At 41.3% G+C, this 17006-nt stretch overlaps 1 protein-coding gene across 1 annotated transcript in view; it reads right to left on the reverse strand.

Moving 5' to 3' along the window:
- Window positions 1-17006, reverse strand: part of Dner (delta/notch like EGF repeat containing) — a 196124-nt gene that overhangs the window by 53536 nt on the left and 125582 nt on the right. The window contains exon 8 of the mRNA XM_059278712.1: window positions 14125-14349. Within this exon, the coding sequence (XP_059134695.1) occupies window positions 14125-14349 (225 nt within the window). The remainder of the gene's footprint in view (window positions 1-14124; window positions 14350-17006) is intronic.

Raw genomic sequence — 17006 nt, forward strand, 5'->3', positions numbered from 1 at the left:
CAGGAACAGCCTTAAGCTGACCCCACCCAGGGAGGGCCTGCATCTAAGGGGAAATATCTGGCATTCCAAACATTCCCAGCGCAAACCGTCAGCCATGCAGGGTCCTAAACCCTGAAAATCCCCTCACCTCAACCTCTGCTGCAATAAAAACCTCACCCTGCCCTGGCTCCAGGCCCTCTGCTCACTGTGTCAGACAGACAGAGAGACCAAGCTCCGAGCTTAAAATAAAGGCTCTTTGCTTTTACATATGGGATCTGGTCTCTATGGTGGTCTTTTGGGGCTCCCCGAAATCTGGGCATAACAGGCCAAGGTACAAATATTATCTAAACTGACAACCTAGGAGTCGTGCTCCAGAAATGAGCATCAGGTTCACACACACTGTAAAAGTTCTGAGTATTTGAATGCTAAAAGATGCCATTGCTCTAAAACACCACATTACGTAGGGAGCACACACATACAACCTCACTGAAAGAAATGGACAATACCAGCTCAGCATTCCATAGTACACAACTGCTTGGCCCAGCTCTCAAGCCAGTGGCTCAAAGGCCAGTTGTTTTCTAGTACAAGACACACTGTTTATCTTTGACTTTTCAAACCCGCCCCCCTTTCTACAGCTTCATCCCCTGAGAGTAAACTCCAGGATGGATCTGGTTTCCCACTTGGAAGTAGAGTTTTGACTCACTGCTCAATACCCAAACGCACGTTCTGCATTTTCTCTTTATAATGGTACATTTTATGCTCCTTAGGAACACAGATTAGTAAATAGAGAACACACCTGGTCAAATGGGGTGAATTAAATTTGCTAAGAAATGAAATCATAGGGCAGAGTAACCTGTGAATTCATAAATGCAGAAGAGTTCCTTTTTTTTTTTTTTCAAATGTCTGGTTTGAACAAATATGCATTAAAATGCCTGAAAAAACATTTTCCAAAATAGAAAAATGGACATTATCATCCCCACTTTCCTGATATATGTACTATGACAAATTTAAATACTGCCTCACATTATAAGGGAAACGATGACCACATCTAATCCCTGGTCGAACAGTGAATAATGAGAAAAGGCCTGACTTCATTAGAGACTTTTTAAGAGATGAGATGAAAGGAACTCTCCAAGTCTATAAAGGGAAGGACAAGCCTTCTTCAGACACAGGAAACACCCACCACACCAAGAGGGATCGCTAATAAAGAAAACACGTTTAAAAACAAGGATTATACTATTCAATCAGCAGGGAAGTTTTTGTTTAAAACCCAGAAGTTTCTCTAGATCAAGTATATACTGAAATGAATGATAAGCAGCACTGGTGGCAGCACTGGTTACTGGTGGGAAGGTCACGGTCATGACAGAACCCATTGCTTAGTAGCAGAGAGCTTTATTAGGAAGAGGTACAAAAAGGACCAGGCCTGGGGAGGAAAGAGGAGAAAGATGGTGGGGTGGGGGGAGAGAGAGCTTAGCAGAATGGGAGAGAGGGAGGGTGAGGTTTGTGGCTGGTTTTTTTTAAAGGCCCCCAGTATGGAACTACACCACACATGTGCTGATTGCACGACCACGCCAGGTGTACATAGTTGCCAGCGCAAACTGATGATGTAAGACGCAAGACCTTTTGCTTAACTCCTGGACTGCACACATGTGATCATGCAGCTGGAGTGAGGGCAGAATTCTGACATATACATCATAAATTATATTTGAAGGAAAAATGTTAATAGCACTGGACTAGAGCGAACCACCAGCATTCTATCTATAGTAGCAAGCAGAATTCTCCTTCCAAATCACATGTAAGGACAAAGCTGATGTCTTGTGGATAGCACAGCCATGGTTACAAAGAGCACCAAAAGTCAAGTGAGCTCTGCTGAGAACCTGCCGCACAGAAGCACTTGCCTATGTAAAGGTGATTCATCTTAAACTTGATTATCATATTGAGAATTATCTAGCAATATATTGATTAACACTGGCCTGAAAAGACATCTCTTAAGATTGCCTTCAGAACTAGGTTACAACCTAGTCACATGAAAAAAAAAACAAAAAACCCACAAACATGCAATCCTTCCTCTTTTTTCACTCTAAGGACCTTTTCATGTTGCATTTGGCCACTAGAGGGTGGATTCTGCCTACAATCTAAACTGGCTACATGGGGGAGGGGTTTCTTTACAATTTAATCACAGAGGCACCATAAAAAGATGTCTTTTATGAAAAGAATATATGGTAACAGAAGATGAGGATCAATCCACCCAACTGTATTTAAAGAAGAAATACTATTCCCTTTAACAACAAAACTAGATATTCAAATATTCCTTTCCCACCATTCACAAATAAATTCACAAATGTGTCCTTTGAATATGGGACATCTGCAATGGACATTACTCATTGTAAAGCAAACTATTCACCCCATGGACTCTATAGAGATCATTTTTCAATGGGAATGCCTCTAAGTACTAAAACTAACACAGGAAGGTTAAGGAACGAATAAGACAGTGTTGTTTAAGTGATTTGAAAGATGGTTCTGTTGTGGTTTGGTTTACAGTTTAGGCAAAGATGAGGGGAAATCTGAGAAAGAAAAGATTCCCCTGCTAGAGGTTTCCAGCTGTGGAATATTCCAGCTAAATGCTGGACAAACACACAAAAGAGATGATGGAGGTGATGAGATGTCTATACACACATATATTTTTATTTATATACATAAATATATATAATATATAGACACAAACTGTGAAAGATTAAGGCATGGGAGCATTTTTCAAATGATTAATTGCTTTTCATTTATTTCATAATCGATTAAATTTTATTTTAATTTACTGCCTTGCCAATGGATTAAGAAGACCTAATCCTAACATCTGAAATCTAAAATGCTCCAAAAATTTGAAATATTCTCAGAATCAGCATGATAGCACAAGTCGAAAATTTCTCACTCAATCTTGTGATGGGTCATAGGCAAAGTGCACAAACTTATTACAAAATATTGCATAAGGTCATATCTAGTTTACTATAAAAGTATGGAAATAAAGTATTTTTCTGTGTTTAGACTGGGGTCCTATCCTTAAGATTTATCATTACATATCTTCGAATATTCCAAAATAAAAAAAAAGAGATCTTAAATCCAAAACCTATTTACTCCCAAGAATTTAGGATTTGTGCTACTCAGACTATATATACCTTGAAGTAGCTACACTCACCGCACTGTAGTAGAGGTTCCCATGGTACAGTTCCCAGGCCAGCAAGCAACAGATTCACCTGAGAATGTGTTATAACGCATGTTCTTAGGTCCTGCTGAGACCTCAGTCACTCTCAGGGTGGGGCCCAGGCCTCCCGTGTACAGCTGGTAAGGTGACTAGCTTGCCTGTCACCTTACCACCACCTAGAATCACCTGCACAGAGAGTGTCTAGGAATGATGTCTACAGTGGGTTGGCCTGTGTGCCTGTCTGTTAGGGATTGTCTTAATTAAGGTAATTGATTGATACAGGAAGACCCAACCCACTGTGGGCAGTGTTCTAAACCGTGTACCAAGTGAACTCGGCTGAGCACAAGCTGGCTAAGCACTAAGCATTCATTTCTTTCTGCTCTTGACTGTGGCTGTGATGTGACTGTGACCTGCTGTCTTAGTCTTCTCCTTAGTGATGGTCGTGTTCTGGAACTGTAAGCTAAAATAAACCCTTTCTCCCTCAAGTTGCATTATATGAGTTTATTTTATCAGAGCACCAGGGACGGAACAACAGGTTTCATACATACCTAATACATTCTCTCTCTCTCTCTCTCTCTCTCTCTCTCTCTCTCTCTCTCTCTCTCCCTCCCTCCCTCCCTCCCTCCCTCCCTCCCTCCCTCCTTCCCTCCTTCCCTCCCTCTCAGAATATTGTCAGGAAATTACAAACTAAGGCAGTCAGTTTCACAAACTCCAAATTTGACAAAGTTGTGAAATTTTGAGTTTGTAAAACTGACTGCCTGAGCTCTGTAAAAAGGGGCTTCTCCATATACAGTTTGAGGCCACAGACTTGTGAGACAGAGAACAAAATGTGACCGGGGTTATCCCAGATCATTTAGGTACATGGTATCTAGAATGTCGACCATGATTTTTTTCCCTTCTGAATACACTATTTTCCCTGTCAATTAACGTGGGACATTCAGAGGCACGATGAAATTTGTAGTCCTCTAATGTTCTTGTTAGTTGTTGCCATTCTCAGGTAAATATGTGGAATACAAAAAATAAAAATAAAAAATTATTAAATACCCAAGAAACTTCTCTCACTCTTTTATAAACATTTTTGCTAGTGTGCCCCTCCCAGCTTGGCTACTATCCCAAACGGCCAGAAACTCAGATGGGCTGAACCTGACCTTCAGTGGCACAGCTTTGGCTGAAGACCATCATAGAGATATTTCAGCCAACAAAACTGCCATGGGATAACTGGATTAGAAAGAAAATTTCAAAATGTAAATAAACTGGCACTACAAGTCAGTCATTTTAGTCACCCTGTTCTGTTCCATTTGCCAATACTGAATTAAAGATACATAAAAAATCACGTGTAAGAAGTCTCAAAGCAGGGAAGCTCAAAGGGACATCATTGCTGACTCCAGGAGAACATGCGGCTGGTAAATAATGAAACCAAGCCGAGTCGGGGGGGGGGGGGGGGGGGGGGGGGGGGGGGAGAAGAGCAGAGGGTCCCAGAAGGCCCATTAGCCTTGCCTCAACCTTGGGGCCTCCGCTCCCCTTCTCAACTAACCAAAAAGAACAGGTTTTCTTCTTCTTCCTTTCTCCTCAAATCTGCTCTTAGAGAAAGACTATCATACAAGGCTTGTGTTACTGTGCGCAGTACATGCTGAGCTTGGCCCTGCAAGTAGCTCAAACGGAGCATTTGCAAACAAGAGAAGCAGCAGCTTTTTACAAAGTGCATGGGGGAGGGGAGGCAGCGAGGTGCCTCAGCTAAAGGCACTTGCCATCAAGCTTGATGACCCGAGTTTGACCTCCAGGACCCACATGGCAGGAGGGAAAGCACTGACTTCAAACGCTGGCTTCTGACCTCTACACACGTGCTCCTGGCACACGGGTTCCCATACACAGAATAAGTAAATACATGCAATTTTACATTTTACATGTATATTAGGCCTAGTCCTCCATTGCTGCTCTGGGTACCTAGCTGTCAAGTGAAGAAGCAGCACTGAAGATGCTGGAAGATGAGAAAAATGTAATCCTATCCCCCGTCACTCCAGCTAACAGTCCAGCAATATGAGTGGGGTCACCCAGGACCAGCTGACTTGCCAACTGACCGCAAAAGCAAATGTGGGCACAGCCCCTGCTGTACAGAGCAAAGAGAGTCCAGCTAGGGCCTCCCCAAGACGTCCCATAGGACGGAAATAGTAAATGGCTGTTTTCAGCCAGCAAGTTTCTCAGTGGTTTGTTATGCAGCAATAACTAATACAAAGGTTTCATTTCCAGAAACAATGCCTAGCTTAAAGGAGTAAGACCACCCAGATAAAAAAGCTTTCAGGTGCCATAGAACTGGCAGGAAAGGCAATTTTAAGGAGTTGTTGGTAAAAAGCTTTTCCAAAACCACAGCCCAAGGCACCACATCCTTCTGAGTCCAGACCACTTCAGTTGCTGCTTCTCTAGCCTGAAAACAATATATTACCAGTGAACTAGACCACAAACATTTGCTTTGTGATTTTTTTTTTAAATCTGTGCCATCAAAAAAATCTATCTGTGGGTTGGAGCAACGTTTAGTAGTTAAAAGCATTTATTGTTCTTCTGAAAAACCGGGTTTTAGTCACAGCACCACAACTGTCCCTAACTCCAGTTCCAGGGGACCCAGTGCCCTTTTCTGACCTCCACAAGCGTTAGGCACACATGTGGTGCACAAACATACATGAAGGTAAAACACCCGTGCACATAAAATAAAAATAAATGAATCTTTAATAATAAAATTATGTGGAATGATAAAAATGAACTGAAACGTGTCTTTAAGACCTAAGTCCAGGAGCTGGAGCAATGATTCAAAAGGTAAGAGCACTGGCTACTCTTCCAGAGGACCTGAGTTCAATTTCCTGCACCCAAAGGGCAGCTCACAACCATTCATAGTTTCAGTTCCAGGGACCCAATGCCCTCTTTGACCTCCATGAGCACCAGGCATGTATGTTGTACATAGACATACATTCAATCTAAACACTCACACACATAAAATAACTATGTTTTAAAGGTCTGTTGGTCAACTCCTATAAAGCCAAGTGGAAGTTTTAAAAAGAGGACAGGAGGTACTGAGTGAGAGGGAGGAACACGTGGTGTCCTATAATCACCATAGAGCTGGTCTATGATAAAAAGAAAGAAGAGGGAGAGAGACAAAGAAAGGGAGGGAGGGAGGGGTCATGTATCAGTCTTCTCCAGGCAAACTCAAAGTGCTCTGAATCTTCATTAAAATAGAGGCAATTCTGTAAAAGCATGGGCTTCCACAGTGAGCTTTCAAACTGAAAAGCAAGGGGCACAATGGCAAACAATAAGGGAAATGCAGGGCATTGTCCTCAGGTCTTTGTACAAATCCAATCACAGAAGAATCTTCAAGCATATTGAAGGCTAGAAGGCTGGAAAAATAGGACATGCAGAGGAATACTCATGTTTGTTGTCTAATATGGACTCTGGAGTCAAGCTATGGGCAATCACGAGATGGCTATCACCAATGACACCCGTTGTTACAGGGTCTCCAATGCTGATGTTCCAAGGTCCCAAAGAGCCACTGTTATTTATTGACAATAATGGGTAGTCATTTCTACAGAGGCCATGCTGTGGACAGCTTGGGACACCAAAGATATCTCAAGACAGAAAACTAAAAATAACAAAAGTAGGAAGAAAAAAGAATATTTCAGAGACCATGATATTTCCAGATCAGGAGTCCATGGTTCACAGTAATCAATACAGGAGACTTTCAAAGATGTAGAGGATAAGAGATATTATGAGTAGGTATCATGGACCCTGGATTTGAGACATGCCAATCAAGAGAAACTCCCAGAGCTGATAGAGCAGTGCATCTGTCACGTGGTTGGGTCTGCAGGCTCTGAGTCATAGAAAGGCAGGCTCCTTTATTTAGGTGCACCCAGCAGACATCAGGCCAAATACAGTCATAAATTCCCAAGTCAGGCAGCCCTCGGTATCAAGTTCAAAGCAGCACATGGATGGATCTTCAGAGGGAAGCAAAGACAGGAAGGAGGGGGGCGGTCCTATCTACTCACAAGAGTTCTGTTCCCTGTGGTGTTAGATGTGGACACCTCTGTGCTGGGATGTAAGAACTTCTACTGTCTAAGAGTCACTCACTGACCCACAGCCAAGGCCACCTTCAATTCAAGTGCCCAGGTTTTCATAAACAATGCTGAGACAGAGGAGTCTGAAAGTTTGTTCTTGTGATTGTTCAATCAAAGAAAGAGGCCAAGGTCACAACTAATGTGGGAGCAGGGGTTCCACAACTAGACTTTCAAGAAGTGTAGCCTTTGGTCAAGAACAGGGGGTCTGTAATGTTGAGCAAATACAAATTAACATGAGAATTCCATCTCCTCCATTTTCTGCCATCTCCATTTCCTAGATACCTCGATTTCTTTAAGAGAAAACATGTCAAATATTTAGCACAGTGTGTGGATGAAGTAAGTTCTCAGAGACAGAAGCAACTCAAAGCACAGCCAACCTGGAAAAGGCCATTGCCCCACTCACAGAGCAAATTTGTGTGGCTAATGACTCAATTTGATGTGTTAATCTGAGGGAGCTACAAAGACAACCAGCACTTAGAAACTCCAGTTAAAGTCCTAATTTTTTCAGTCATTATTACCCTCAATGAATGAAGGTGACAGATTAACCCTGTTTTTTATTTATTCTGAGGCAACAGAGGCTCTGGGTCCTAATCAGCTACATTCACATCTGTCTTTCATTCCCATCTAGTGGAGTCAAGGGCAGAGAAATGGCAGCCATGGGTCTTACATCATAAAGGCTGGTGAATAAAGAAATACTTCCCTTATAAAGCTCCGTCCAGCCCCTGGCCCTTATCTATTCATCACCTCAGTCAGAAAATGTAATGTTCAAGATGGTGAGGACAATTTGGTATGTACATGTAACTGATGAGGAAGCAACTGGCAACTAAGTTGACAGTAGAAACGGAGCAAAGATAATATTCAGCATCTTATTGTTACATGGTTATCTTGGGGTTGTTTTATTTTGTTTTATTACTGGAGATTGAACCTATACCTTCATACATGCTAGACAAGTGCTCTACCATTGAGCTATATCTTCAACCCCATTTCACTATTTTGAGACAAGATCTCAGTTGTTTGCCCAGGCAAGCCTTGAACTTATAATCTTCCTGTCTCAACATCCCCAAGTACTAGGGATAATAAACATGTATCACCAGGCCTAGGCTAATGTTTATTTTGTCTTAGACAAAATTCTGATGTGGTCTTGTTTTGTCTTCCTCTGCCATGGCCTCTGAGTGATGTCTAATATCATCACTCTTGTCTTAATGTCCAACAGGAGGCAACAGGACTCCGTGATATGTGCACTAAGCCGGCTCCTAATAACTCTAGGATCCATCTGCAGGTGACAGGCAAGATGTCAGCGGCTGCTCTTCTCTTCCAAAATTCTTAGTTCCATCAACACTTCAAAGTAGAGATCTAAATTGTTTTTATTTGTGGGTATTGTTTTTTGGCAGAGTACAGATTATGAAGAGTAAGGCAGGTCTCCATAAATGAAGATGCATCTGATTGAACAAGACTTCCTTTGTTTCTTCCTTTTTGGGTCCAGATGATAAAAAAACAGGCACTACATTTTGGAATATGACACAGGAAGGGTGTCACAGGATTGGGAATCAGAGATATATACCTACACAATCTATACCTCTCATACACAATCCATACCTCTCATAAACAGGAAGCTGGAGCAGATCACAGCATGTCAATATAGGAACTGTCTTCATCCAGTAAACCAGAGGAAGTTCCCCGGCTAATAAAGATAAAAGTTGCCTGCTGTACTTATCCCAGAATCTGAATACATCCAGACACTCATTAGTGAGCTAAATACCTTCCTATCTTCATAGGTGTGTTAATTTTCTTGTTGCTGTTCAATTACTATGAGTATCCTAACCATTAGGTCTTATCTTTATTCTGCTTCCGGGCAGTGCTAGCTGAATACCAATGTGGTCAAGCCTGAAAATCACAATAGGAAGCAACACCAGCTGTGTCTCACAAGCCATACAGCAGAAATGCAGCCCACAGGCGAGGCAAATGTATCTGAGTCCAAAAAGTATCAAAATAGTATCTGAGTCCAATAAATATGATTTCTAAAGACAAGAGCAAAAGGACTTTGTTTGGAAGGAGGCTAATTTTATTTACTTTGCAGTCTATGTCTAGATGATGTCACTGGATCCCTTGGTGGAGAACTGGCTGGGTAATTTGGCCAACACCCTGCCAGGTCCAGGAGCCTATTTGACTGACACTGAGTTTATGGTCATGAGAGATAATAATCTTAAAATTTTAATTTGATACATATATTTGCATGCAAACTACTCTAATGCCTTGTAGCTTCGGTTCTTTAAGATAGATCCCCCTGCAGAGGTGGGGCTGGCAAGCAAGCAAGTGGAGAGTGCTCACTCCAATGCATCCGGAGGGTAAACCAGTCAAAAGAAAGCTGAACCGGGTCCCTCCAGTCAGCCACTGCGTCTGATACTGGGTATCTGCAGCACTGACTCTAAAACAGCATCTAAAAGATGCCACCATTGTACTGAGTCACAAGATGCCAGGGTTCCACCTGCAATGGCCACAGTGTGCCCTTGACATGTTCACATCTAATACATGCAACATTTCCAAGACCTTACTTCTCCAGCCTCTGGGAGATTTCAATTTGCAATTTTTTTTTTAAAGAACGAGTGCCTTGTCACTTAAAACTGTCACTGGGAGATGACATTTCAGCAATTACTCAGCAGTGGCATTTTATTATTTAGTATTAAAACGCCGTCAGAAACACTGGGAATGGTAAGCTGAAACTGAAGCTTGAACAGAAAGCACCTGACACACCTGATTTGCAGTAATCAGAATAGCACAGTTGGTTTTGGTTTTTTTCAGATAAGAACTAATTGCCAATCTGGTATGATTTCAATCTGCTGCCACTTATGAAACAAGATCTGTTTGCTCTCTGTAAAGATGATCCAGCCCACGGCCCTGCAGCCAGACACCCAATTTCACCCATTCTTACAAGATTCAACTATTATGCAAACGAGTGGTAAAGCAATTACATGCTCCAAAAAAATTAAAACAAGAAATTTCCCATTCACAGACCTGTCATATTCACTTCCTCCAATGTAAATTCCTGCCAGATGTTTAAAGGCCTTTTTTCATTTCACAGAAAGTCACTCAACCACCTGAAAGATTATTCCCTCTGGAAGCAATTGGATGTCCCAAATTCAGTGACCGGGCTCTCATGGGATCAATTCTAGGACCCCACTGGAGAGTACATAACAAATGAAGGTATTGTGGAATAGAAGATATGTTTTCTGTGGGTTTTAAGGCTCTTCAGGGATAGTGCTAGACCACAGGTGACTACCAATCTAAATGTGGACACAGATGAAGCCTTAACAGAGAACAGAGGGGAAAGCAAAATGTAAATGGGAGATGTCTCAGTCCACTATGCCTCAAAAGATGTCATTGGAATCCTCACACACACACAGAGAGACAAAGACAGAAACAGACAGAGACAAATAACTATAGTCCACTTAAAATTTGGAAAGGTTGAAAGGGTAGCTCTTAATGCCACACAAGCAGAGGAGCTGCACTGAATCCCTCCCTCACACTTCCTACCCAAGAAGGAAACTGAGGCCCAGGGATGCTCTATAAATGTCTTATATTCATAGTGAATAGATCAGAGGCATGGCCTTTCCATGGCTGCCAACTGCATTTCTCAGAGTAGAAAGAGAAACACTAAGTGATGTATGTTGCATGTTTCTGCTTAGGATAATCTCTCTCTCCTCTCTCTCTTTCTCTTTCTCTCTCTCTCTCTCTCTCTCTCTCTCTCACACACACACACACACACACACACACACACACACACACACACACATACACGCTGTGGGATGGTCTGTATGGCAAATGTGTTGCTCTGATTGGTTAGTAAATAAAACACTGATTGGCTAGTAGTCAGGCAGGAAGAAGTATAGGTGGGACAAGGAGGAGAAGAATTCTGGGAAGTGGAAGGCTGAGTCAGAGACACTGCCAGCCGCCGCCATGACAAACAGCATGTGAAGATGCTGGTAAGCCACGAGCCATGTGGCAAGGTATAGATTTATAGAAATGGATTAATTTAAGATACAAGAACAATTAGCAAGAAGTCTGGTACGGTCATACAGTTTGTAAGCAATATAAGTCTCTGTGTTTACTTGGTTGGGTCTGAGCGGTTGTGGGACTGGCAGGTGAGAAAGATTTGTCCTGATGTGGACCAGGCAGAAAAACTCCAGCTACACACACGCATGCACGATGCACACACACACACATACATGCACACACACACATACACACAGAGAGACAGAGACAGAAATAGACAGAGACAAATAACTATAGTCCACTTAAAATTTTTTAAAGTACTAAATATGCCAGAGATTTTAATGTGTTTAAGACAGGAATTCAAAAGAGAAAATGACGTTGTTTTCTGGTCTGTCTTGCTTGGGTCTTCTCTGTGAGGCTTGTAGGGAAAGAGAGCTCTAACAGGCAGGTAATAGAATATGGAGAAGCTCCTAACAGCAATAGTTCACTTCCAGTTGCCACTGAGGGGGAGCGACCCCATGTGCTGTGACATCTCCAGAGAGCTTGGGCATGGTGAGCCCTAGTTGTGCCAGGTGTGAGGCATGGTTCTGTCCAGTATGATGGCACCTTGTTCAGTCTGCACACACCAAACTGTCCTAAGGGTATGCTCATCAGGTAGGGAATAGCACAGCCCTGTTCTGCCTCCTTCCCCAGCATACAGCTCTACTACACATGGGCTTGGGTTCCCACACATGAAAACCAGGCCCAACATGCTACCATGTCAACCAAGACTCCCATGGAGGTAGATGACGAAGACTCAGAAAAGACAGGGATGCCTTTAATCCCAGCACTCGGGAGGCAGAGCCAGGCGGATCTCTGTGAGTTCGAGGCCAGCCTGGTCTACAAAGTGAGTTCCAGGAAAGGCGCAAAGCTACACAGAGAAACCCTGTCTCGAAAAACCAAGAAAAAAAAAAAGAAAAGAAAAGACAGGGACATTACACAGGGACCTGAGGATACTTCACTTCAAGGTTTACAGAAAATCCGCAAATATTACTGTGATCATTAATTGTGCCTGACTAGTTAGGTAGATGACGGTATCCAGATATTTCCTCTACATACACAGGCCTTGAAGGCATTTTCTCTTAGATGGTATTAAAATTTACAACAGTAGTCACTGAGTAAAGCAGATGACAATGCAATGGAGCGAGGAATCAGCCCAGCTCTTGGAGGCCTAAAGAGCAAAGACTTGGGTTATTGCAGATGAAGGATTTTAGCTTCAAAGCACAACACAGACGTCATGCCGGTTTTGCAGCCTGCCAGCTTCCCCTACGGATTTGGACTTGCCAGTCCCCACAACTGTATGAGCCAGTTACTTAAAATAACCCTGTGTGTGTGTGTGTGTGTGTGTGTGTGTGTGTGTGTGTGTGTGTGTGTGTGTGTGTTCTGCTTCTCTGGAGACTCCTAATGCTGTTACCAAGCAGATTAAACAGCCCCTCCTCTGTATTGCAGAGCACGAAAGAAAGAACTTGGCAAAATATCAGCTGCTTAGAAAAATCAGAGAATTAAGAGTCTATATGCAAAAAACTTTGCATCACCTTTTGAAAGCTTAGCTGCATTTCCCACTAACTCTTTTAATTGATTTCTGAGTCTGAGACGTGGCCTTTGGAAGTTCTGAACTAGGCATTGGGGCCTTAGTCCCAGAAGCACTGAGGTTGGAGTCTGGCTCAGGTTCTCTAATGAGTCTGAGGCCACAGGTAGAAAGTGAATCTACAGTGGTATTCCAGGTAAATATAGCCCTGAAAAGTCCAAAGATGTGACATACCCAGCTAAGAACCTAGGAAGATTGTCACCCACTCAGCAATGGCTCAGCAGTACAGTTGTTGATTCAAAATCTCTTTAAACACATATACACCTTTCTCTTAGTCCTTGGGGCAGAGTGTCACCTATCACAATCATTAGCATATTACCTGTCCCTGAAGGATGGAGAAACATCTCAAGTAGTGCATTGTGCAAGCATCACTGAGAGTGTTCGCATACATGCTAAGGTATCTAGGATGTCCAGAGGCTATTCAACCCTATGGACCAGCAATGTATGTGTGGTATGTTGTAACAAAACATCCCTATGAGGTATGTGACTATGTTACACTGTAATGATGAAAGTGATATTGTGGATGAGTTTTGGAACTTAGAGGAGGGAAACTCAGGCCCTGAAGAGAGATGGAATAACAAAGCAGGCATCCCAGTACTAGAGCACAGTCACGGATCAGTGAAAACAGGTACTGGCTAGCCACACTGACTGACCCGGGTCACATGTGGGGAGAAGTAATGCACGGATAGACGTTGGCATAATGGAAATGAGAGAAAGGAGAGAGCTGCCCACATGTTCTCTGCAGACAACTAGTAGATAAGGAAGACATCAATGAGAACAAGTCATCACTCTGACTTCTGGGTTTCCAAACCTCCACAATTTAAATATCGTATCATGAATGCAAAGTATTTTTGGGAAATAAATGATAAAGCTATTGAACGTTTACTGAGGAAGTTGAGTATAACATGCTACACACGGAGTAAGAGTTAACACTGCAGTGATAAATGGACTGCATTGTGCACTGGACACTAAAATTGTGTTAGAAGATTCCGTCTTTTGTTAAATTTCTCCATCCTGCTTTCTTGTACTTTCCAATTTTCTCACAGTGAACATGAACAGCCCATGGGTAAAAGAAAAGACATGTTTAAAGCTCTACCTAGAGTAAGTCTGACGAGTAGGTGTGCACAAACCAGTGGAATTCACTTCTATGCATGTCACACTCTGTGGGTGTCTTTTGCTCAGATGCACAAACAAGTGGTCTAGGAAAAGCTCCACTGTCTACACAGAGAACCAACCTGGATCGCAGAGGCACTTGTAGCTGGTGCCCACGCTGCGGCATGTGCCGTGAGCACATGGACTGAGGGCACAGAAGTCCACGAGCTGGGCGCACGTCGGCCCTGTGAAGCCTGGGCTGCAGCTGCAGGTGAAGTGCACACCGTCCACATAGCAGGTGCCATTGTTCTGACATGGAGACGACATGCAAGGGTCTACCTTCTCTTCACAAGCAGCGCCAAAGTATCCTGCAAGAAAGCATAGAAGAGCTTTGAACTCTTAAAGCAGGGCTGGAGGTATAGCTTAGTGGGTAAACTGCCTAGCAAGGACTAAGCCCCGAGTTCAATCCTCAGCACTATGTAAACTAATCATAATGGCTCAAGCCCTATAATCCCAGTGCTAGGGAGGCAGAGGCAGAAGCTTCAGAGGTTCAAGGCCATCCTCAGGTATATAGCTAGTTTGGGAACACATGGGATATATGAGACCTTGTCTCAAAGAGTAAAAATAATAAAAAAAATTAGAACATGTTTGCATACAATCACTAATTCAGACAGGTCACAACCCACTAAGACCTATTAGATTGTTTATCATAGATTTGGTAACCCTATGTTAAAATATCAAATCCTGTGTTTCTACACTTATTGAAACACAAGACATAAACACAAAAAATTGCTTGGATGTGTAGTATATGTGCACACGGCATGTGTCTAGTTATATGTATGTGTGTATGTATAATCTAAAATATGCCAAAAATAAGTAGACAATGATTACCTAAAAGTATAAGATACAACACTAAGTGTAAAAGAGAGAAGACATGTAAATAGTAAATAATGAAGACATCGCACCCATACTTATCATTTGTCTTCTATTCAATTTCTTGAAAACAAATAATACATTTAAGTGTATAATTTCTAGATTATAATTCATTCTTCCAAAATGTACAAGTCAGTGTTTTTAATAAATGTATTCAGGTGTTCAACCCAATGGACAATATATATATTTTAAATGTTGATTCTGATGATGGGTAAACGAACATGGTACATCTATCCTTACAGTGCAACGCCATTTGGAAATAGTTACTAAACACCAACATAAGCCACAAGATGAGTGAGTCACCAAAGCATGACACTCTAAGAACAAAGACATGTTCAGAAGATCATATATCAGAAGACTATATATCATATCATGCCACTTAGTAGAAATGTCCAGAAAAAGAACACATGAAAATATAGAAAGTAGGGGGCTGGAGAGATGGCTCAGTGGTTAAGAGCACTGACTGCTCTTCCAGAGGACCCAGGTTCAATTATCAGCACCCACATGGCAGCTCACAACTGTCTGTAACTCCAAGATCTGACACCCTCACACAGACATACATATAGGCAAAACACCAATGAACATAAAATAAAAATAATTTTTTAAAAGTAAATAAAGAAAATAGATGTATGATTGCTGTGGCTGGGGTAAGAAGAGAGATTGAGGACAACAGATGTGGGTGGTTCACTGGATTGAAGGAAATGTTCAAAAATGATCCATGTGAATAGTTTCACACCTATGTGGATTTACTAAAATTGCTGAATTGTGCATTTTAGAAAATTGAATTATTATCTAGAAATTATACATGGAAGCATATTTTATGATATAATATTATGTAAAGCTGTTACATATTTTAATTTTAAATGAGATTATCAGATAAGTGAGGTAAGTGTTTTTTATTGTTTTGTATATATAAAATTTGGCATTTCTCAGGCCAAAAAAATTACATATACATATATATGGTATATATATATATATATATGTATGTATGTATGTGTGTGTGCGTGTATGTGTGTGTGTGTGTGTGTATATATATATATATATATGTGTGTGTGTGTGTGTGTGTGTGTGTGTGTCTGCACATCTCTTCATCCACACAGGAGTGTATATTTAACAGTGTTATGAATGTAAGCTTCTTTTAATACTTTAAGACTAATTTGAAATTTTATTAAATATTTAAATTTTAGAAATAAAAGCTAAATAACATTCATGCACACTTTTCCTTTGATAATCTATTTTTCTCATTTGTTTTAGTTTATATTTATTTATACTCATACATAATTCCTTAGTGATATTGACAACTTCTATAGTTATTGTTAAGAATATAGTGAATCTTTTAAATCAACAAAAATAGTCCCAGATTTTATTATCTGAAGGACAACTCATAAGTGGGCATAATTGGCTCAAAATTATACTGAGTAGAAATAGAAAAAAAATTAAATGACATTCAATATTTTATAAACTTCTCTTAGCTTTTATATTTTAGAAACCAAACTAAAAATACAATATACAATCAGTCTTGATAACGCTTGCATTCTCCGAAGAGTCGCCTGGAGTAGAATATTTTTCTATCCTTCATGTATTCCATTCTGCTATGATTAAAAAGAAGATGTTTAAACACTCATTAACATGGCAGCATCACTATGAAGTATCCTTATTTAACAATTTATTTGTGAAAAAATAAAGCTATCTCAAACATCTTAATTTTAGAACAAAACTAATTGTTGCTATTTGGGTCTAGAAAACGCACTATGGCCATTGGAAATAGAAAGATCCAATTTGGTTGTGCCACAATAATAAATAGTTCTCATTTTCCTAATCTGAAGAGACAGGTTTGGGAAGTTAAATGACCAAGTCAACCCACAAGTTGCATTCAGACAGAGGCCTAGGGTTTTACCTTTTAACTTAAGAAAATTAAACGATGGGGCTCTTCCTCCAAACAGTTCAAAAATTAGAGCTGCAGCATCTTCCAGACACAATGGGGCTTGTGTATAGATGAACTCACAGATACAGAGGCAGCGCACAAGAGCTGCGCAGGTCCGAGTCAGATAAAATCCCAGCACTGAGTAGAGGAAGTGCACATGGAGCCCCA

This window comes from Peromyscus eremicus, chromosome 13, assembly GCF_949786415.1.
Source record: "Peromyscus eremicus chromosome 13, PerEre_H2_v1, whole genome shotgun sequence".
Taxonomy (NCBI): domain Eukaryota; kingdom Metazoa; phylum Chordata; class Mammalia; order Rodentia; family Cricetidae; genus Peromyscus; species Peromyscus eremicus.